General features: G+C 44.4%; 3 protein-coding genes across 6 annotated transcripts; 1 reads left to right on the top strand and 2 right to left on the bottom strand.

Annotated features, from left to right (window-relative positions):
* Positions 1 to 428: 428 nt before the first annotated feature.
* On the bottom strand, positions 429 to 1653 carry Hypk (huntingtin interacting protein K). 2 transcript variants are annotated; one of them, XM_046461212.2, is made up of 4 exons: positions 1343 to 1653; positions 979 to 1034; positions 732 to 783; positions 429 to 585 (listed from the first exon to the last, which is right to left on the bottom strand). In XM_046461212.2, exons 1-4 carry the CDS (start codon positions 1502 to 1504, stop codon positions 490 to 492), a joined length of 366 nt encoding a protein of 121 aa, XP_046317168.1. In that variant the 5' UTR covers positions 1505 to 1653; the 3' UTR covers positions 429 to 489. The 2 variants fall into 2 exon arrangements, with proteins under 2 accessions (XP_046317168.1, XP_046317169.1); XM_046461213.1 differs by lacking the exons at positions 429 to 585; positions 979 to 1034 and having other exon boundaries at positions 724 to 783; positions 1343 to 1536.
* A 123-nt stretch (positions 1654 to 1776) lies between these two features.
* Serinc4 (serine incorporator 4) lies at positions 1777 to 8093 on the top strand. 2 transcript variants are annotated; one of them, XM_046461209.2, is made up of 10 exons: positions 1777 to 2205; positions 2857 to 3033; positions 3194 to 3372; positions 3771 to 3850; positions 3969 to 4062; positions 4859 to 5070; positions 5995 to 6067; positions 6477 to 6525; positions 6660 to 6813; positions 6994 to 8093. In XM_046461209.2, exons 1-10 carry the CDS (start codon positions 2113 to 2115, stop codon positions 7314 to 7316), a joined length of 1434 nt encoding a protein of 477 aa, XP_046317165.1. In that variant the 5' UTR covers positions 1777 to 2112; the 3' UTR covers positions 7317 to 8093. The 2 variants fall into 2 exon arrangements, with proteins under 2 accessions (XP_046317165.1, XP_046317164.1); XM_046461208.2 differs by adding exons at positions 5272 to 5367; positions 5475 to 5601 and having other exon boundaries at positions 5995 to 8093.
* A 117-nt stretch (positions 8094 to 8210) lies between these two features.
* Serf2 (small EDRK-rich factor 2) lies at positions 8211 to 9980 on the bottom strand. 2 transcript variants are annotated; one of them, XM_046461210.2, is made up of 3 exons: positions 9846 to 9980; positions 9164 to 9272; positions 8211 to 8569 (listed from the first exon to the last, which is right to left on the bottom strand). In XM_046461210.2, exons 1-3 carry the CDS (start codon positions 9850 to 9852, stop codon positions 8284 to 8286), a joined length of 402 nt encoding a protein of 133 aa, XP_046317166.1. In that variant the 5' UTR covers positions 9853 to 9980; the 3' UTR covers positions 8211 to 8283. The 2 variants fall into 2 exon arrangements, with proteins under 2 accessions (XP_046317166.1, XP_046317167.1); XM_046461211.2 differs by having other exon boundaries at positions 8343 to 8546; positions 9846 to 9979.
* Between the last annotated feature and the right edge of the window lie 12020 nt (positions 9981 to 22000).

Below are 22000 nucleotides of genomic sequence, written 5' to 3'. Positions count from 1 at the left end.
TTATTAGATGTCTACTCTTCCCACATTCACACCTTAGATATTTAAAATTCCAACTCCAGAGGCCTATGAACTGGTTTGGATTACTCCTACCCATACAGTGGCTCCTAGGATGTGCCTGTCCTTCCTAACTATTCATAAGCTATCCTGGAGACATGTGACTTTGGGTACACTAACTCTGCTGAGACTCCAAATGTACTCTGAATACTGCTAAGGGTCAGATTCATTAAGTGTTCTGGAGGGGACTGGGGGTATAGCTCAGTTGGTACAGTGCTTGCCTCACATGCACAAATCCCTGGGTCCAATTCCTACCCAACACTACCAAAAAAAAGTCTTCTGGAAGGAGGGATCGCTTTAATTCCGTATACTCCATCCTAAGTTCCCTACAACAAAAACTATATATAAATACACTTGATCCAAGATGACAAAACTGCAAAAAAAAGTCTTTATTGCAATAAGTTAACCCTGTAAATATGCCTGAAAAAGTACACATCAGTTGGTCAGAGCAATAAGAGCCTCCACCACGTTTCCCATGTGTTCCCGCAAGCTCCTCTCTGCTGCTGCTCGAGAAATCTCCATCTCTGTCATCTGCAGGAAAAGGATAAATTACGTGTTGACTAGGTCTTCCCAGAGACATCAATGTGCCATTAAACTTGACTCCACGTATTTCAGGAAACAACCCAAATTAAGCAGAACCTCCCCTGCCCATACACTAGTTTGGCATTACTACTCACTATCAACTCCAGATCTTCTTTCTTGATAGTGACCTTTGCCAGTTCCTTCTCCCTGAAAATATTCATGTACATTAGTCCTCATTCTCTACCTCAACCATAAACTCCTAGGAACCCAGGTTGTAAACCCTCGATCTGCAGGAACTGGTGAATAGAGTTAAAAGACGGCACCAAAGGCTTAACTGTGGTTTTATTTTTGTTGGGGGCATAAATAGCAACTGGTAAGAATGGCTTCGCACTTAAGACTTACCGTTCTTGTTTGGCTTTCTGCTCCCGAGACCTTCTATCTCCGATCACGGACATAGCCTATAGGAAAGCATAGAGGATCGGAACCGCTCAGCACAACCGCCACAAGGCTATACATGTTTTTCTTCCACGAAGAAGTGCTGCCAGGTGCTGTTTAATTCAATTCTGTGCACCTGAGGCCCAATTTCTATCAAGTTCTTTTGAGCAAACGAAGGACTTCCTAAGTGAGTTGCCAATTAATCCCAGGTCCCTATGCATGCTAGCAAAGCACTCAATCAACTGAGCTATATTCCCAGGTGGAACGCAGGCTTCTACCTACAGGGGTCCCTCTGCTCAAACCACCCGGACACACTCCCGGTCAACCTTACCGTCTCCAGATTGGAACTCTGGATCTCCTTCTCCTCCGCATAGTCGGTGACCCGCTCCAGGTCCGCCGCACCACTATCATGCTTCCGTGGCTTCTCGGGGGGCCGTTCGGGGCCGCTGGTCTCAGTTTCCAACTCCAGCTCCACGTCCCCCTCGGTCGCCATGTTGATCTCACCACGCCGCCGCAGAGCCCGGCTTCATGATAACATCCGGTGACAGTAACTTCCGCCCAGTGAAAGGGCGGGGCCTACGCTGGACCACACCCTCTTCATAACCCCAGTTCTAGAAGCTTCAGCGAGGAAAGGAATTCGTCTAACAGACTTCTTTTCGGGTTTGTACAGTATTTCCGGCAAGGCTTTCTTTTAGACCTAATCTGTCACCACTCCAGACCACCCCGGTTGACATCCTTCCCTCTTCATTATCCAGGAATAATCCCCCCACTGCACACCAGGAACTGTGTCCAACCAGGATGGAAGATGTCTAATCCTAACCCTATTAAGGATGCTAATCCCCAGGAAGCTACTCCCTAATCTAGGTAAAACAGTCTGAGTGGCCTTAGGTGTGAGGCCCTGAGAAGAAAGCACCTTCACAAGGGCATTTGTATTTACCACTTTCTGGAGATTTGTGTTCTTTTCCTGATGTCCCCATTGGTCTTTGGACTGGGCGACCAGCCCCAGCAAAGCAACAGTCCAATGGGCTGAAGTCCGAAGAAGCTGCTACTTTCTCATCTACTCTCCATCTGGTGGACCTAGGCCTAATCCCTGGGACAAAGATGGTGGGTGCAAAGTCCACCACAGGTCCCAGCACCTCCGTGGGCCTAGCACAGCAGCACAGTGGAGTCATAGTGAAAACCCCCTTCTGTCAGGTGAGAGGATGAATGGGCACATAGGCTTGATTTTTATTTATTTTCTTTGGTACCAAGGATTGAACTCAGGGGCACTTAACCCAGCCCTTTCTATATTTTTGAGACACAAAGTTGCTCAGGGTCTAAACTGCTGAATCCTTGATCTTGTGATCTCCTGTGATCCTCCTGTTGCAGTCTCTCAGACTGTTGGGATTATAGGAATACACCACCACCACACCCAGTATGGGCACGTAGGCTTGAAAACTCCCTTAAGCAAGGACTGTCTGAAAAATTGAAAGCATAGGATGGCTGAAGCTGGGTTGGAAAACCTGTAGAAGCCAATAAAGATAGGCATTCTTTTCTTCTCTATAATCTCTATTCTTTGCCTCAGTAATTGGCAAACCTCTTTTCCCATGTTCTCAGCCCCAGTTGTTTTAGGTCTAGGGAAAGGTCAATAGCTTAAGCCTGCACACAAGCTCTGTGATGAAAGCCTTACTGGTGGTCATTGGAAGACAATCCTAAATAGCTCAGAATCAAATTGAGAATTCCTATGGAAAAGGGAAGGGAAGGGAAATTTTTGGATTTCAACCTCATGGGTTAACTCACATACACATTAATGTTTGCCTTTCCTCAGCAAATCACCTTGTTGCCCTGTATCTGGTCTATCCCCAGATGTCCTGCTGTGGCACTGTTCCTTGTACCAGCGGCTGCCACTCTAGGAGGCCCTCTCTCACAGAGTCTACTTGTAGCCGCCTGTTCTACATCCTCCTTCATGTAGGGGCCTCAGCAGTTTGCTGCCTCCTGCTGTCAAGGACAGTGGTGGAAAGGGTCTGGGGTGAGGCACATGGGGTAAGTGGAAGGTGATAGGTTGCAAGGTGGGAAAATATGAGAAATGCTGAAATAGACAAAATTTGGATTGGGGGCAGGGAGCAAAGCAGTGGAGATACCAGTGAGAACTAGGTACCTAGCTTGAATTGATTTGCCGTGCTATTTCTCACCCTCCCTTCAGATCCAGATGCCCTCGGGGTTGTGTTCCCACCTGTTTGGTCATTCTGCCTGTCCAGTGCTCAGTGGCTCTGGGGCTGTGTATCGAATATGTGCAGGAACCGCCACCTTCCACCTGCTACAGGCTGTGCTACTGGTCCACCTCCACTCCCCTACCAGCCCACGGGCACAGCTGCATAACAGGTTTGTGTGTACTTTTTGGGCAGGGAGGGGACAGAAGAAAGTAGATACAAGGTGGGTAAAGGAAATTCCTGGATGAATAACACTGTAAAAATACAAAAAACAGGTTTAAGTCCCTGCTTCCACTGTTCTTGCTGTGTGACCATAAGCCAGATACTTATCCTCTTTTGAGTCTCTCATGTGGAGATAACAACGAGGGTATTGTATGCAAACCATTTGTAAAGTATAAAACATTGCCTAGATGTTATTAGGTGACTTTGAATTCAAATTTAAAGTGCAGTGGGCCTGTTCCCTCCCTTCCTTTACTTATACTTTCCATATTTTTGCTTTATTTCCCATTAGGCACTATTCACTCTCCTTTATTTTTTCTAAGTCTGGTTTTCTCTCTCCCTCCTAACCAGCTTCTGGTTCCTCAAGGTGCTGTTCCTGTTAGGTCTCTGTGCTGCTGCCTTCTGCATCCCTGATGAGCATCTCCTCCCAGGTATACCATCTCACACCCCAATCAGCAGTAGGCTAAAGGCTAACATGAAGAGTGGGTAGGAAGAGAAGCAGTGATATATATGACCAGCTACATTCTCTCCCTGGTGTCCATCTTGCAGCCTGGCATTACATTGGCATCTGCGGAGGCTTCACATTCATCCTACTACAGTTGGTGCTTATTACAGCCTTTGCCCATTCCTGGAACAAGAACTGGTATGGGGGCACATAACCCTAAAGGCTCTTTCTGGAAAGGCTGTCTGGCATTACTGAATTCCAAAAGGCTGAGCAAACTATTAGGGAAGGGCAAGTGGATGGGGGAGAGGCAAAAGACAGCAGAGAGGGGAGACACAAATCAAACCACATGTATGAAAATGTAAAAATGAATCCCGTTAATTTGTACAATTAACATGCATTAATTTTTTTTTTCTTTTTTGCAGTACTGAGGATCTAGCCCAGGGTTCCTCTACCACTGAGCTACACCCACAACCCTTTCTGATTGTGTCTTGTTAAGACACCCAGGCTAGCCTGGAAGTTACAACCTTCCTGCCTCAGCCTCCCAAGTAGGGGGAGAGGGGTAGTTGGGATTACAGGCATGAACAACTTAAAATACACTAGTCCTAACAATAAAAGGCTGGGTAAAGGACATAACAGATCACTGGGCTTCCCAATAAGCAGTATCAAAAATTCAAGAATGTCCTGGTGCGGTAGTATACACCTGGGCAGACTGAGCAGGAAGATCACAAATTCAAAAGCCAGCCTCAGCAATTTAGCAAGGTACTAAGCAACTCAGTGAGACCCTGTCTCAAAAAATGAAAAGGATTGGGGATGTGGTTCAGTGGTTGAGTGCCCTTGGATTCAATCCCCAGTACAAAAAAAATAAATTTAATTAAAGAGTGTGATGACTCTGGATGGGATGAGTAATCACACCAGTCTTCTGCAAGAAGGGGAAAAGTAATGGGTAAAAACAAGAGTTGGAGCTCTAAACCATTGCCCACCTCCCCCTCCTTAGGCAGACAGGTGCAGCCCAAGACTGCAGCTGGTTCCTAGCTGTGCTGCTGGCTACCCTAGGATTCTACAGCATGGCGGGGTTGGGAGCTATGCTCCTATTCCAACACTACACACACCCAGCTGGTTGCCTTCTTAACAAGATGCTGCTTAGTATGCACCTTTGCTTCTGTGGCCTCCTCTCCTTCCTCTCCATCGCTCCTTGCATCCGCCTCAGTGGGTATATGCCCTACAACATTCCAGATTTGGGGGTAGGGTGGCATGTTCTTCCAGTATTCTACCAAATTCCTTAGCCTTCCTAAAGGATTCCTAAAAGGAATCTCCTTCCCTCCAGTTATGGGAGAAAGAAGTGGATGTGGGGGTAGGAGTTAAGAAAATTACAATCCTGTAGACTAAAGCAATACCTATTCTCCACAGAGCAACCCCGCTCTGGCCTTCTACAAGCCTCTATCATCAGCTGCTATATCATGTATCTGACCTTCTCTGCACTGTCCAGCCGTCCTCCAGAGAGAGGTAAGGTCCTGTAGACCAGGACAACCAGTGCTTAAAACTTTTTTTGCTCCTGCCAAATACCCAGCTCTTTGTTCTTAACACCTTTCTCTTCTGTTACCCTTCTTCAGTAATCCTTCAAGGACAGAATCTCACCCTGTGCCTGCCTGGCCTGAATAAAATGGAACCCCCAATATCAGATACCTCACTAGCAGTGTTGAGCGCTGGCATTATGTATGCTTGTGTGCTTTTTGCTTGGTACGTAAAGGTGTGAAGGGGAAAAAATGATCAGAGGGAGAATGCCCAGGACAAGGGAAGAGAGTCAGGAGAATGTCTAGAACCATGGTTTATTTAAACTTTTTAGCAAGGCTAGAATGAGAAAAGCTCCCCATGAACAGGGACAGTTTCTAAGAATAGCACTGTCAGATGATCTTTATGAGATGAAGGGGGTGGGGTGGGGAGTGACTTGAGAATTTAAAAGTATGTGCAGATTTTAAGATTTTAGGGCCCTCACACAGATTCCTAAATTCGTTGAAAAGCAGTTCAGGGACCACAGCACCCTCATGAGGGTTACCAGCAGATTAGTTGGCAATAATGTCCCCAAACAATCCCTTCTATTTGGACCAGCTTGAGAACTCTCTTATTTCTCAGCAATGAGGCTTCCTACCTGGCTGAGGTATTTGGGCCCTTGTGGATCATCAAGGTTTACAGCTATGAGTTCCAGGTGAGGCTCAAGAGCTCAGTATCCCCATCATCCCTCCCCCAAAACAGACAGACAGACACACATCCTACCAACCTCTACCCAGAATGCTCAGATTCTAGCTGCTGTTACCTTTTATTGAGTACCCAAAATGTGCTAAGCACTGTGCTAGATACTTTACATACATATCTCATTTAATTTAATCCTCACAACAACCCTGTGAGGTAGGTATTTGCTCCATTTTACAAATGGAGAAACTGAGGCACAAAAGATTAAACATCTTACCAAAGTTTGCATAGCCATTTAATATGCCAGAGCTATAATTTGAACCCAGATATGCCTCCATTTCTTACACTAGACCAATTTTTCAAAGGGAAATTTCCTAGATTAACACCCTCATTCATTCCAAAACATGCTGCCTTTTGTTTTGCAGAAACCCTCACTCTGTTTCTGCTGCCCAGAAACAGTGGAGCCAGGGGATGGTGAGTGTCAAGTGAGGAATCCTAAGAAATGACAGAAATCAAAGAGCCCTCCAGAACCTTCCTTAAGTAGCTGGGGGAGGAGGGAACAGGTATTCCAGCAGCACTGCTTGCCAGCAGCTCTTCCTTCTCTGCAGGGCAAACGGATGGGGCAACCCAGCCAACTGACCAAGAGACCCCTCAAGCATCACCACTGCAAGCCCAGCATCTTTCCTACAGCTATTCTGCCTTCCACTTCGTCTTCTTCCTTGCTTCACTCTACGTCATGGTTACCCTTACCAACTGGTTCAGGTAGGATGGAGATGGGCTGGAGATACTCTCCTGAAAACCTAGCTATTTTAAGGAAAGAACAATTCAAGGCCATTCCAAAGGGTTCTCAGGAGACATACATAGGTCTTCCATGATCTGAGGGGAGGTAGATCTAAAGGCTAGGGCCCTGAATATCTTTAACAACAGTCTTTGGTTCCACAGCTATGAGGGAGCAGAACTGGAAAAGACCTTCACCAAGGGTAGCTGGGCCACATTCTGGGTCAAGGTTGCCTCATGCTGGGCCTGTGTACTACTCTATTTGGGCCTGCTACTGGCACCACTCTGTTGGACCCCCACCCAGGACCCCAAGCCCCGGCTTACCTTCAGGAAACACTACCATATGGCATCAGTATTACCAGATAATAGCCTCCAGTCTAAGTCCTTTTAACAAAAAGGGATTTCCTTCAGATTATATCTCTAGTCTTGGCTCAGAGGAGCTGACCAGTCCAGCTCAGTACCCTCAGGAACACAAATGGAGTTACTGACCTCTAGGCTTAAGTTAATACTATGTCGGAATTGGAAGAAGTGTTCATACACACCCTAATGCCCTGGGCAGAGTTTCTGACTCACTAGAGCTACCGTTATGTCTTCACACCAGTTCAAGATCCTAACTCCCAAATCAGCAGCTGCAGGAACCACTGCTAATCCCAGTAGACAGTGCGGCACCAGCCCTTTCCTGGTTCCTGAGCTTGGGGTGGGGGTGGGAGTGGGGGTACAGAGACCAACAAGGACTGAAGACTTGGATCTGCCCTTGGAGATAAAAAGAAAAATAAGCAGTTCAACCCTGGGCACAGGAGTACAAGAAGCCCAGAACATACCAGGGCCAAGAAAGAAAGGAGCACAGAGGCTACCCCAGGTTTTAACCCTGATCGTGAGGTCAAGGGAAGCAGAAAGACAAAAACCACCCTCATTCCACGAGGAATGACAGAACAGAAGAGAATGTGAACACTTGAGAGCAGCTGACTACGGGAAGTCGGTAAGCAGCAGAATTTTTTTGGCCAACTTTCAAGCAGTCGAACAAACTGAGGAAGAATGAGGAAGAGAGGCATAAACTTAGGTCTCGGAATCTTCCCACTTAGGCCCTTAACTCCATCCTTGGGATGGTGTTCAAGGTCTGGGTGGGGAACAAAACAACAAAAAATGTTTTAATTAAAAATCACAGAAAAGAAGTCTCTATACTTTTTAGAGGATTTCTCTACCATATAACCGGAATATTTGTCTAGTTGTCATAGTAAAATAAAGGCTTCTTCTGTGATATTTTACTTATTGAATCTACATATCCTCAATTCTTAAAAGAGCTCTCCCTTTTTGGTGGGAAAGGACAGTCATTCCTCCATCCCCATATCCCCCCAAATCCCCAGTCAAACCAGGCGCTCAAGGAATTACAAAGCTACTTTTAATACTTTGGGTGTGCCCCACAGGAATAAAAAACACTGGGAAGGGGTAACCCCCTCACCCCCAGGAGTGGCCCAGGGGGAGAGAAGCTACCTGAGGGTAAGGAAGCACAAAAGGGACCCGCTGCAGACTCAGGGCAAAGGGAATGCCATCGGTGCTGGGACCTGTGAGCACTACAGGAGGAAACGCGAGCATGGTGGGACTGGCTCCAGGCACACAGGCGAAGGGCAAGAGGGTTGGACACGAAGCCACAAAGCTACTTGGGTTCCTCCTTCTTCTCGTTTGCCTTTTTCTGCTTCTGCTGCATGATCTCCGAGTCCCTGGGGGTAGAGATGATGGGGCACTGGGAGGTACCAGAGGGCAAAAAGGACAAGATGCAGGGGATGAAGGGCACAAAGGATAAGATGGTATTGGATGGGACAAAGTTCAGCATGTGGCTGCTGTATTCCCACCCTAGGAGAACAAGAGAAATAGAGCTGAGGCTCAAAAGGCAATCAGTCTCCATCTGGCTGTTGCCCAAAGGGTCAGAAGTCTGGCCACACAGGCCCAAGGTGCTCTATTCTGTGCTGAGTACCACACCCAGCAACACCAGTGAGAAAGTTGGGAAAAGGGAGGAGAAACTAACAGCAAGGAGGGACAAAACTACTGGGCTGTCATAACCACAACTGTGCTTGAAATGTAAAGCTCCCTGCCCTTGCCCTTAAGGTCACCCAGGGGCACTCAAAAAATGAGACTTAGGGAAGTCTTCTACCCCAGTCCCTTCCTGCAAGGCTGTGAACTAACAATTTGGAGGGTGGAGAGGAAATAAAACCCTAGAGGAAGCAATAACGCTCTGCCTCTCACGCCTAGTCCAGATTCAAGTCCTAAGGTAGCTCTTTTTCCTGATATAACCCGTTTCCCCCAGGTCTCCCCTATCCCCTCCCCTCCCTGGGGCTACCTCTGCTTGCGGGCGGCAGCCGAAAGCCCGTCATCTCGGCGCTTTCCCTTAACCGAGTCGCTCTGCTTTTTCATATTCTTCTGGCGGGCGAGCTCACGCTGGTTACCGCCTAAGGAAAGAAGGTAAAAAGTGAGACGCCGGGACTGTTTGGACATACACTCTTTGCCTCCATCCCGGGCAAGAAGGATCCAACACTGGCATCCCCTGACCTCGGCACCGACCCATTTCGGGGCCTTGGCTGCTGGGGGATGGGGAAGGAAGGTGCCACGGGGCAGGTCAAACTGCAGGGGAGTGAGGACGGTCAGTCCGAGGAGCCTGCGGGAGGCGTGTTTTGAGTTTGAGGGTGGCGTAGGGGCCCAGACAGATGGTGGGTTTGGGTCCGTGGGGGATGGGCTGGTGTCAGGAGTAGGAGGCTCCGGGGCCTATCACGCCAACATAAGGCTTCTCAGACCGCAGAAGGTCAGGGAGGGCCGATTCCTAACGAAAGGGCGGGGGGGTGGTCTCGAGAAGTGGCGGTGGGCAAAGGGTTCGATTCCGGGCTCCAAGCCTGAGAGCAGCTAAAGAACGCTCCCGGAGAAGGGCCTCGCTGGGCAGCTCAGGGGAAGTCAAGGCCGACGAATCTGCCGACAAGTATAGAACGAACGGAAATAAAAGGGCAAAAGGAAAGGGGCTCGGTGCTCACGGGTCATGGCGACGGCAGCGGCTCGGCCTGCCTCCGTTGCGTCCCCTCGTTCTGTCCGACGTTGCAGGCCCCGCCCCCTTCTCGCAACGTAACCAAGTCGTCCCTTTCCTCCCCGCCCCTTCACGCCCGGGCGCCGACTCTCATTGGGCAGGAAAAAACACGTGGAGCCCAGGCCACGCGCTAGCCGGGGCGGATAAGAAGCGGAGGTCCGCAGGCGGAGCGCGCAGCGTGGGGCGGGGTTTCCCGGGCGAAGCGCTGGACCGGGACGGAGAAACTAGGCCGGGTCACGTGGGTAGGGTGGGGGTGGAGGGGTGCGGCTGGAGGGGTGCGGCTGGCGATGTGGCGCTCCCGCGAGCCAGAGCACGTGACCGGGCAAAGTGACCTAATGCAGGGACAGTTTGAGGTAATGACAAACTTGCGGTGAAGGAATGTTAGGAAACGAAGGGCGGGGTTTCGTGGAGTCTAGGTGGTTCGTCTAGCTCTGAGGTATCAGGGTTCTGCAACTAAACTTGGTCCTGTTACTGAGGACATTTTTCCTCCCCCGGTCACTTATTTGTACACTTGGGTTCACCGCGCTAGAAGAACACATAACAAAACACAATTCGGAAACCCCATCCCAACCACATTTATCCCCCTCCTAAAAACCTGCAGGGTAGAAAACCTCAGCCACATCCATTATGTTCTAAAACTTTGGTCCTGCTTATTTTACCACAGAATTTTTTTTTTTCCAATGCTGGGAATTGAATACAGGGCTCCTGTGTTCACACGTTGTACCACAGAGTTACACCTCCAGCTTACTGAAAGAAACTTTCAACGTGAAGATGAAGTATCTTGGAATTTCGGAAGACCCAAAATCACAAACTACAGTGTTGCATTAGGGGATACACAGACAGTATCCATATTCCCTCTGGTTTTTAAGACAGTTGAACAGAACTGGAAGCTAAAAGTAATCTCCTCATTCTTAGTTCCTACAAGACTGCTTACCACACCTGGAAAGTTCACTGGATAAAGGAAAAATGCTTAAGAACGTAGGAAAGGAGTGGTTGTAAACTTTGATTCTCCCCAACTAGCACCCACAGCAGAACTGAGTTGAAGCTGGAACTCTATACTGGCTTCTCAGTATAGGACTGATGGGAGGCATTAACCCTCAGTCAGAACCATCAATTTCTTTTATACCCAAGTATCACCTGACCTACTCGGTGTTATTAATATTTGTGTATCGATGTCTTTAATAAAGGATAAAAATGAAACTTCATATTCCTATAGTAAATTTTAAATGAATGTCACTTCCCCACAAAAGAAACTATATAACAAATGCAATAAAAATGAAATATATTATTTAGATCAAAATAATGTCATTGTCTAGGCTGGGGATATATAGCTCAGTGGTAGAGTGCTTGCCTAGGTGTGAGGCACTGGGTTCGATCCTCAGCACCACATAAAAACTAAATAAAGATACTGTGTCCATCTACTATAAAAAAAATTTTAAAAATGTCATTGTCAAAGGTTCTGAATCTGGAACCTGCCTTTTTTTTTTTTTCTTTAAAGATAAGATCTTGCTAAATTGCTGAGACTAACCTTGAACCTGCAACCTCCTGCCTCAGCTGCTGGGATTACTGATATGCACCATGCCCAGCTCCTCTTCCTTTTTCAGGTCCTTCTGCTCCTGTGGTAGCTAGTCTCTGAGATGACTCCCAGTGATCTCTTCCTCGTGATAGTCACACTGTTGTGCAGTATCCTCCCACTCTGAGGTGGTCTACATAACTGATAGAATATGTCGAAAGGAATGGTGTGTCAATTCCAATGCTAGATCATAAAAGATATTATGGCTTCTGCTCTACTCTTTAATCTCTGGTTCTCAGGACAGCCAGCTGACATGTCATGATGTTCTTCCCAGTGATGAAGAACTGAGGCCTCAAATCAATAGCTTTGTGGGGAGAAACTAAGGCCTCTTGCTGATATACACATACGTGAACTTGGAAGAGGATTCTCTAGCCCCAGGCAAACCTTAGATGGCTGCAACCTCATGTGAGGACCCCCATGTGCCAGAATCACCCAGTAGGCCTCTTCTGAGTTCCTAATCCACAAAAAAAAATGTGGTATAATAAAATTTGGTAAGCTTAAGTCACTAAGTTTTGTTATTTTTTATGGAGCAATAGATAAATAACATGCCTTTCTATCCATGACTTAATCTACTCCCTCACAGACCTCAGAGAAAGATTCAGACTTTGAGTAAAAAGACCAGTAAAAAGACCACCACCACCCCAGTCTCTATTTTTTCCCTTTTCTCAAACTATAGTAATAAGGGGTTACAACAAAAACGTGGAGGTGTTTCTCTTTTCCCCACTTTGCTCAAGCAATGGCTTTACCACACTCATGCCCAGTTCAGGGGCCTAGTTTTTGGCTACCTAAAAGAACATGGAGAGAAAGAAGGAAAAACTAAACTGTTTGAAATTTCTGCACTGTAGGGAGGCTAAACTGAAGGAATTATAGGAGATCCTGGAAAACTGTAGGACACAGGTCTTGAAGGCAGAGATCTTAAAGCTTAGGAAAAAAGTTAGATGGGTTGGGATGACAGGAAAGAACCATTAGAGGCATATACTCCAGAATGAGGTGAGAGCACATACCTGCATTTGAACTCAGTATCTTCGGAGCCTGGAGCAGTGGCAAACACCTGTGATCCTCTCTTAGGAGGCTGAGGCAGGAAAATAGCTTAGCTCAGGAGTTCAAGGCTAGTCTTAGCAACATAATAAAACTTCATCTTGGGGGCTGGAGTTGTGGCTCAGCAGTAGAGTGCTTGCCTAGCATGTGTGAGGCACTGGGTTCGATTCTCAGCACCACATACAAATAAATAAAATAAAGGTCCATCAACAACTAAAAAAATATTTTAAAAAAAGACTTCATCTCAATAGTCAATAAATACCTAGGGTGACTCCCCACTATAGTTAAGGCCACAGCTGACATGTAGCAGAGCAACAAGTTACGTGTAGATATGCCCAATTCCAGAGCCTGAACATAGATAGCAGGTCTCCCTAAAAAACAAGTCATCTTTTGCCTAATGGCCAGAGAGTGGGCTTTGGGATCAAACCATCTTTGGCATCAGCACTGCCACTTATTAGCCATGAGAACTTGGGTAAGTGACTTACTCTCTTTGTACCTCTATTTCTCCTGTGAAATAAGAATGCCTGACCTCCTTCAAGAGTTCCTGCCTGGGCTGGAGATGTGGCTCAAGTGGTAGTGCGCTCGCCTGGCATGCATGTGCCCCGGGTTCGATCCTAAGCACCACATACAAACAAAGATGTTGTGTCCGCCGAAAACTAAAAAAAAAAAATAAATAAATATTTAAAAAAAAAAAAAAAGAGTTCCTGCCTGAGGAGAATCACAAGTTCAACACCAGCCTCAGCAACTTAGCAGGGCCCTAGGCAACCTAGCAAGACTCTGTTTCAAAATAAAAAATAAAAAGGGCTGGTGATGTGACTCAGTGGATAAACCTCTGGTTTATCTGAGGTCATAAAAAAAAAAAAACAAACAAACAACAACTGCCTGGTCATTTCAGAGTTATAGTGTATAAGTGTGTAGGGAGTGGATATAATGTATCCACCCCACTCCCAGGAGAGAAGGAGACTGGAGATGGTTGCTTCTGAAGCAGCAAAATCCCCCATGTTTGATCTGAGCACAAAGATGGTATAGTTCCAGCCTGTTCTCACTAGACACTGAATCCTTGTAATGAGCAACTTTTGCTCATGAGATTCACCCATTCACCTGGTTTCTCAGAACTGTAGGGCTGTCTGCTACTCTTCCCACCCAATCTTTCCATCCTGCACCAACCTTCCCCCTTTATCCATCAGACCCTGCCCTATAAATCTCTGGCACATATCTAAATAGGCATGGTGGCACACAGCTGTAATCCCAGAAACTAGGGAGGTTGAGGCAGGAGGAATACAGGTTCAAGGCCAACCTCAGCAACTTAACCAGACTCTATGAAAATTAGTGGGATCCTGTCTCAAAATAAAAAATAAAAGGGCTAGAGATGGGCTCAGTGGTTAAGTGGTCCTGGATTCAATCTCCGTGCCAAAAAAAAAAAAAAAAAGGTGGGGGGATGTCAGTGGTAAAGTGCCCAATACCAAATCCTCAGTACCAAATATAAATGAAGCCAGACTTTGTGGCAGTGATGCACACCTGTAATCTCAGCTACTTAGAAGGCTGAGGCAGGAGGATCATGAATTCAAGGCTAGCCTGGGCAACTTAGGAAAATCCTGTCTCAAAAAATAAAAATAAAAAGGGCTGGGGATGTAGCTCAGTAGTAGAACACTACTGGCTTCAATCACCAATACCAATAAATAAAATAAAATAATACAATAAACTTAGTACAGGGTACAGAGTTAGAGAATAAATTAGAGATAATAAGTATAAGGAAAAAGAGAAAACTGGACTTGAAGGGTAAACCTACGGGTATCACCAGCAACAGTCTGACCACAACGCATAAGAATGAAGTATCTGGCTTCCTAGTCTCCAATTCCCCAGTCGCACCAAGCTGCATGGGTACCCTCACCCTCATTTATAGAGAGAGAGACCACAGAACCAGCCTCATTGGGAAAAAGTACACCAGCTAGAGAGATGAGTTGAATAGTGTGGAATGAGGAAACAAGTCCTCTTTGGCACCTGCTGCCTCCTTGTCACTTTCAGCAGCTCAGATAGGTGAAAGAGTGGAACAGCCCTGTAACCACTTTTTTTTTTGGTGGGGGTGGGTGGGTGAGGAATGAACTACTCAAAAGCACTCAATCCACTGAGCCACACCCCCAACCCTATTTTATATTTTATTTAGAGACAGGGTCCCACTGAGTTGCTTAGCACCTCACCATTGGTGAGGCTGGTTTTGAATTTACAATCCTCCTGTCTGAGCCTCCCAAGCTGCTGAGCTTACAGATGTGTGCCACGGCACCTAGCCCAGGCTTTTCTTATCAATTCACTGCACCCTAGACTCTTTCATTTATTTATTTGTTTATTTATTCCTCCTCCTCCTCCTCCTCCTCCTCTTCTTCTTCTTCTTCTTCCTAGAAACTGAACCCAGGGGTCCTTTACTTCTGAGCTACAACCCCAGAACTTTTTATTTTTTATTTTGAGACAGGGTCTGGTTAAGTTGAGGAGGGTCTCACTAAATTGTTGAGGTTGGCTTCAAACTTGGCTATCCTTCTGCTTCAGTCTCCCAGGTTGCTGGGATTACAGGTATGTGCCACCACACCTGGCTCCAATATATTTTCAATCCTGTCAGAACCCAGCTTGGAGGCTGGGGGTGTAGTTCAATAATAGAGCAGTTACCTAGCATGCACAAGGCAAGGCATTCCACCCCCAGAGCCACAAATATGCAATAAAAGAAAGAACCTAGCCTGGAGCCTCACCTTCAGTCTAATTTTTCCAGGAGGTATTATTAGAGATTCTTTCAACAAATATTTATTGTGCACCAACGATGTGCCAATTAGGTATTAGATATACAATGTTGAACAAAATGTCTATCTCTGCACACTGGAACATATAGTAGAAAAGACTTAAATGCTTTTCCCCTTCTCTCTTCCTCTCTATCTTCCTTTCTTTCTTTGTTTAATCTCTGTGTGTATGCAAATTGATTTGATAATTGCTTTAAAGGAAAAAAATAGATTCTATGCAAGGATGATATTCAAAATATTTCACAGGATGCACAGCATAATTACCCATTAAAAAACGGATGTGAGTATAATTTGGTACTGGGAATTGAACCCAGTGGTGGGTTTTTGTTTGTTTTGTTTTGTTGTTTTGGCGGGAGGTTGAGACAAGGTCTTGCAGAGTTACTGAGGGTTTTGCAAAATTGCCATTCTCCTGCCTCAGCCTCAGAATTTCTGGGATTACAGACATGTGCCACCTCTCTGGACCAGATCAGATTTCAGTGTAATTTAAAAGAAGACACTCTTTTTTCTTCTACATGTCCTAATATGAAGTAACTGAATAGTACTGATACTTTTATGAAGGGAGTAGACTCTGTAGACCTTAATTTGTGAGTATGTGTGTCTGTGTATGCGTGTTTGTGACACTAGGAATTTAACCCAGTGGCCCTTATCCACTGAGCCCCATCCCCAGCCTCTTCCATTTTTTATTTTGAGACAGGATCTTGCTAAGTTGCTTAGGGCCTCCCTAAATTGCTGAGGCTGGCCTGGAACTTATGATCTTCCTGCCTCCTGAATCACTGGAATTATAGGTGTGCACCGTAGTGCTTGGCCATGTCTCTTGTTTTTATTTTCTCAGACCCAGATTCTTTGACATAATAGGAAATGGCAATCAATAGTACCTGTCTTAACACCTCACAACTTGTCCAAGATGGAGGGTCTGAGTCTTAGGTTCAGTGGTTAATATCCCAAGACAGGGATCCAATGGGTCAGATGCCTACCCTTGTGGGGGAAGGGAGGTATGAGGCAAGACTTAATAACATCAGTCCCCCCAGAATACCATAAGACCAGAATTATTTTATTAGTATGGGAGAGAGAGTCACAAGCTATCAGTGGGCTGTGTGTGAACCATTGCACATAGTAGCATCCTGAGGGGATAAATCTGGTACTAGGAACTCCCCCTGGCACCCCCCACAGGTATTGACCACCTGATGCAGGTGAACTTCCCCCACAAATTCTGCCAAAGATCCCACACATCACCTGAGATGGGTGTGACCTGCCAAGATGCCACTCAACCTGCTGACTGCAAGATATCATGAAGCAAGACTCCACCCTTGAAACCTTATCCCTGCCTTTGATGTACCCCCTTAAATAAACCACCTGAGCCATTTTGTTCTTTGTCTAGTTCCAGAACCCATGTGGACCAAATCTATCAGGGTCTTTGCTTTCTGTAAATATTTCTGAGTATTTGTGCTTTGTTATTTACTAATTATTTAGAATTGTAAATCTTAGAGTGGCTTGGATTATCCTGGGTAGGAAGAAGAAGACCTTAATGAGACGCTGGCCATTGTCCTCCCATAGGAGAGAAATAGGTTTTATTTAAAAAAAAAATGGAGGGGGTGAAATTTGTTTCCCAAAGAGGAGGAAATTAGATAAAATATGTGTATAACATCAAGTAAGACAAGATAGCTATGGGCTGGGATGGTGGCAACAGAAATAGCAAAAATATATTTCTTTTGGCAGGTTCAAACTATATTTGGCAATTCTGTGAAAGGCTGTATGAGGAGTGGATAAAGACAGATGTATTATTTACTCTTGGGTTCATTTATTTCTTTATCAACTATTAAGTACGTGATCATTATTTGCCAGACATTATTCTAACGACTATGTATATATAAAATAGTGAACAAAATAAACATGATCTCTGATCTCATGTAGTCAACATTTTAGTGTAAGAGACAATTCACAAGTAAAGAAACCAATCAAGGGCTGGGGTTGTGGCTCAGAGGTAGAGTGTTTGCCTAGCATGCATGAAGCACTGGGTTCAATCCTCAGCACCACATAAAGTAAAATAAAGACATTGTATCCAAGAAAGAAAGAAAGAGAGAAAGAGAGAAAGAAAGAAAGAAAGAAAGAAAACCAATGTATAATTATAACTTCAATCAAGTGTTAAGAGTAACAAAGAGGAGCTGGGGTTGTGGCTCAGTGATAGAGCACTTGCCTAGCACGTGTGAGGTACTGGGTTTGATTCTCAGCACCACATATAAATAAAATAAAGCTCCATCAACAACTAAAAAAAAAAGTAACAAAGACACAAGCATAAAGAATAATAGGAGAGGGGCTGGGGATGTGGCTCAAGCAGTGGCACGCTCGCCTGGCATGCGTGCGGCCCGGGTTCAATCCTCAGCACCACTTACAAACAAAGATGTTGTGTCCGCCGAAAACTAAATAATGAATATTGAAATCTCTTTCTCTCTCTCTCTTAAAAAAAAAAAAAAGAATAATAGGAGAGGAAAAAGTCCCTCCCACCACCAAAACTAGTTATTGTGTACATGTTCATTCAACCACTGAGCCACATTCCCCAGTACTTTTTTTTTTTTTTTTTTTGAGACAGGGTTTTGCAAAGTTGCCCAGGCTATCCTTGAACTCGAAATCCTTCTGCCTCAGCCTCCAGAGAACCTGGGATTATAGATGTGCTCCTCCATGCTTGCTGAAATCTTAGTCCTTAATAATGTAGTCGCGCTACTGGATATATCAACTGTAGCATTCCTTCTATTCTGAGCTTCCTGCTATGGGAACCATTGTGTTTTTTGTTTAAGAAGCCTTGTGTCAGGTTTCTATTATTTCATCCAAATGCATCTTATTTATTTGTTTATTTATTTATTTATAGTATCAGGGATGGAACCCAGAGGCACTTAAACACAGAACCACATTCTCAGCCCTTTTTGTTTTATTTTGAGAGAGGTCTAAGTTGCTTGAACTTGCAATTATTATTACCTGCTTCAGCCTCCCAAACCACTAAGATTACAGGTTTTGTGCCACCACACCTGGTTCCAGTCCTTTTTAAAATTTTTTTGAGACAGGGTCTCCCTAAGTTGTGTAAATTAGCTTCAAACTTGCAATCCTCCTGTCTCACTTTCCTGAATTGCTGAGATTATAGGCAAGGACCACTGTACCTGGCATCAAATGTATTTTAATCAAATACAGACAAAAGGAACAGCATATGCCAAGACCCAGGAGACAGGAAAAGGCTTGGATAATGAGATGAACTTAAGGAGTCACATAATGAAGTGATCCAGTCAAACTATCTGACATTGCCAGTACCCGTGGCTTATTGCCTACATTAATAATCAAAGGAGATGCTAAATTTCTGCTAGAGGTTAGTGAAAACAAAGTTGTGACTTTCTTTTTCCCTTCCAAGTTCACAGATTTCCTAAGTTTTATGGCCCACAGGCTCAGCTTTAGAAGAACCTCTGCTTTGCAACCTTAAGTTAAATCATTTAGCTTCTCTAACTTTTACTCTTTTTATCATCAGTCCTTGGTGTTTGACACATTCCTAACTCATTCACTCTCTCACATTTGTAGGCAATTTTTTCATACTATTTTCTTATCCCCAGCCTCCATCACTCCATTTTCATTCTTTTTCACAGATGCTTCCTAATTCACAGAGAAAATGGATGTCTTAGGAAAGAATTTCCATAGACTCCCACATCTACCAAGCTCTGCATCTGCATCCACTTTCTCTGCCTATTGTCGCAGATGAACTGCTCATACTCCTACCTAATGGCAGTCCTGAGTAGATCCCATCCCTTCTAGACTACTCAAGGACACCATTCTAGCAAACTTCCTCTCTCCTCCATCATCAGAGATTTTGAGATGGTTCCAAAATAACTTCATCAGCATATAAACATGCTATAACTCCCTAATTAAAACCTTTTCTTTTTGGGGGGCTGGGGGAGTTACCAGGGATTGAACTCAGGGGCACTTGACCACTAATCCACATCCCTAGCCCTATTTTGTATTTTATTTGGAGACAGGGTCTCACTAAGTTGCTTAGTGCCTTACTAAATTGCTGAAGCTGGCTTTGAACTTGTGATCCTCCTGCCTCCTCCTCCCAAGCGGCTGGGATTGTAGGCATTTACTATTCTCTTTAACCGTACTCCAATCAAGCTTTCATCCACCATTTTACCAAAAGTGCTCTTGTTAAGTTTAATAATTAACTCACATTTTTGTTTTGTTTGCTTTTTGGTACTGGAGATTGGACCCAGGGACACTTAACCACTGAGGCATATCCCCTGCCCTTTTTACTTTTTTGAGACAGAGTATCCCCAAATTGCTTAGGGCTTTGCTATATTTATTATGTTTATTTCTAGTGTTTCTTTCTGTTCTAAAATGCAAGCTTTCCCAAGTCAAGAATCTGTTCAGTGATGTATTATAAGTCTCTACTACAATGCTTGGTATAGAGTAAGTGCTCAATAAATAAGTGTTGAATGAATGAATATTAATACCTACACTAAAAAAATATCATAAGGATTAAATAACAAAGTCCTCTGCTGTGGACCATGCCTATAATCCCAGTGTCTTAATGAGACCCTGTCTCTAAATAAAATACAAAACGCGGCGGCGGGGGGGGGGGGGGGAATGTGGCTCAGTGTTTAAGTGCCCCTGGGTTCAATATCTGGTACCAAAAACAAAACAAAACAAAAAACACAAAGTCCTGACACATAATGATCACCCAATAAATGTTAGATCCCTATCTTCCTTCCTTCTGCAAAGATCTTCCCCTGTTACCCGTTCTTCTGAAAAAAAAATTTTTTTTTGAGATTGGTTTTTCTCACTATGTTGCTTAGGCTGGTCGTGAACTCCTCAGTTCAAATAATCCTTCTACTTCAGCCTTAGTAATGGATCTATAAGGCATATACCACTATGTTCAGTTTCTCCCCAATTTTTCACCATTCTAGTTTCTCTTTTGAGTTTAAAATGGAGGAAAATCTTACAACAGGTCACAGATGATTAAATGGGCTAAGTAACTGAATAGACACTTCTCAGAAGAAGATATATAATAAATCAACAAATATATGAAAAAAATGTTCAACTTCTCTAGTAATTAGAGAAATGCAAATCAAAATTACTCTAAGGGGCTGGGGATATAGCTTAGTTAGTAGAGTGCCTGCCTTACATGCACAAAGTCCTGGGTTCAATCCCCAGCAACAAAACACACACACACACACACACGTACACACACAATAAAATAAAATAAAATACTCTAAGATTTCATCTCACTCTAATCAGAATGGCAATTATCAAGAATACCAGCAGAGCCAGGCATGGTGGTGCATGCCTGTAATCCCAGCAGCTCAGGAGGCTGAGACAGAAGGTTTATGAGTTGAAAGCCAGCCTCAGCAGAGGCAAGGTGCTAAGCAGCTCAGTGGGACCTTGTCTCTAAATTGGGATGTGGCTCAGTGGTCAAGTGCTCTTGAGTTCAATACCTGATACAAAAAAAAAAAAAAAAAAAGAAAAAGAAAGAATATAAGCAATAAGCAATAATAAGTATTGGCAAGGATGCAGGAAAAAAGGTACAGTCATACATTGCTGGTGGCACTGCAAATTGGTGAAACCAATCTGAAAAGCCGTATGGAGTTCCTTAGAAAACCTGGAATGGAACCTCCATTTGACCAAGCTATCCCACTCCTTGGTCTATACCCAAAGGACTTAAATCAGCATACTACAGTGACACAGCCACATCAATGTTCATAGCAGCTCAACTCACAATAGCTAAACTGTGGAATCAACCTAGATGCCCTTCAACAGATGAATGGATAAAGAAACTGTGGTAGATATACTCAATGGAATATTACTCAGCATTAAAAGAGAATAACTATGGCATTTGCAGGTAAATGGATGGAGTTGTAGAATATTAAGCTAAGTGAAGTAAGCCAGTTCCAAAAAAACAAAGGCCAAATGTTCTTTCTGATAAGTAGAAGCTGATCCATAATGTGTAGGGCATGGGGAGAATGGAGGAACTTTGGATTGGGCAGAGGAGAGTAAGGGGAGCAGAGAGGTTATGGGGCCAAGAAAGATGGTGGAATGAGGTGGACATCATTATCCTAGGTACATATATAACTGCACATATGGTGGATGCAACATTGTATACAACCAGAGAAATAAAAGTTTTGCTTCATTTGTGTACAATGAATTGAAATGAACTCTGCTGTCATGTATAACTAATTAGAACAAATAAAAAAAATTTTAATAAAAAAGGGTCACAGATGTCATTTGAGAAGAAAAAGCAGCCTAGGAGATTAGTTTTACTTATACCACAATGTTTGTCAAATTAGCAAATTGTCCCCAGAGAAGCAGAGAGGCCTGATGGGTAGGTAAATGTTTTTGTGGTTGGAGTTGGTAGTTTATTGCACAAATTTAAAGATCAACTTTATTGAGGTATAATTTACATACACTATTCATGGGTTACTCTACCACTGCTATATCCTAGCCCTTTTTAATTTTATATTTTGAGACAGGGTCTTGCTAAGTTGCCAGGCTAACCTTGAACTCAGCCTCCCCAGTGGCTAGGTTTACTGAGTTTTTACCTGATGTATAGGTGATTTGATTTGGGGTGGAGAGCATTAAGGTTACCTGGAATTATGCAGGTCCAGGGATTTAACAGATTCTTGTTAGGAAAAAGGACAACATCATGGCTCTTGGGACACCAAATAGGGACAACTGGAGGGCTAGCCT

Source organism: Marmota monax, unplaced genomic scaffold, assembly GCF_021218885.2.
Source record: "Marmota monax isolate L192 unplaced genomic scaffold, Marmota_monax_Labrador192_F-V1.1 WCK01_AAM20220418_F8-fsc00001, whole genome shotgun sequence".
NCBI lineage: Eukaryota > Metazoa > Chordata > Mammalia > Rodentia > Sciuridae > Marmota > Marmota monax.
Note: the sequence above shows the minus strand (reverse complement) of the source record. Positions and strands in the feature narration are given on the sequence as shown.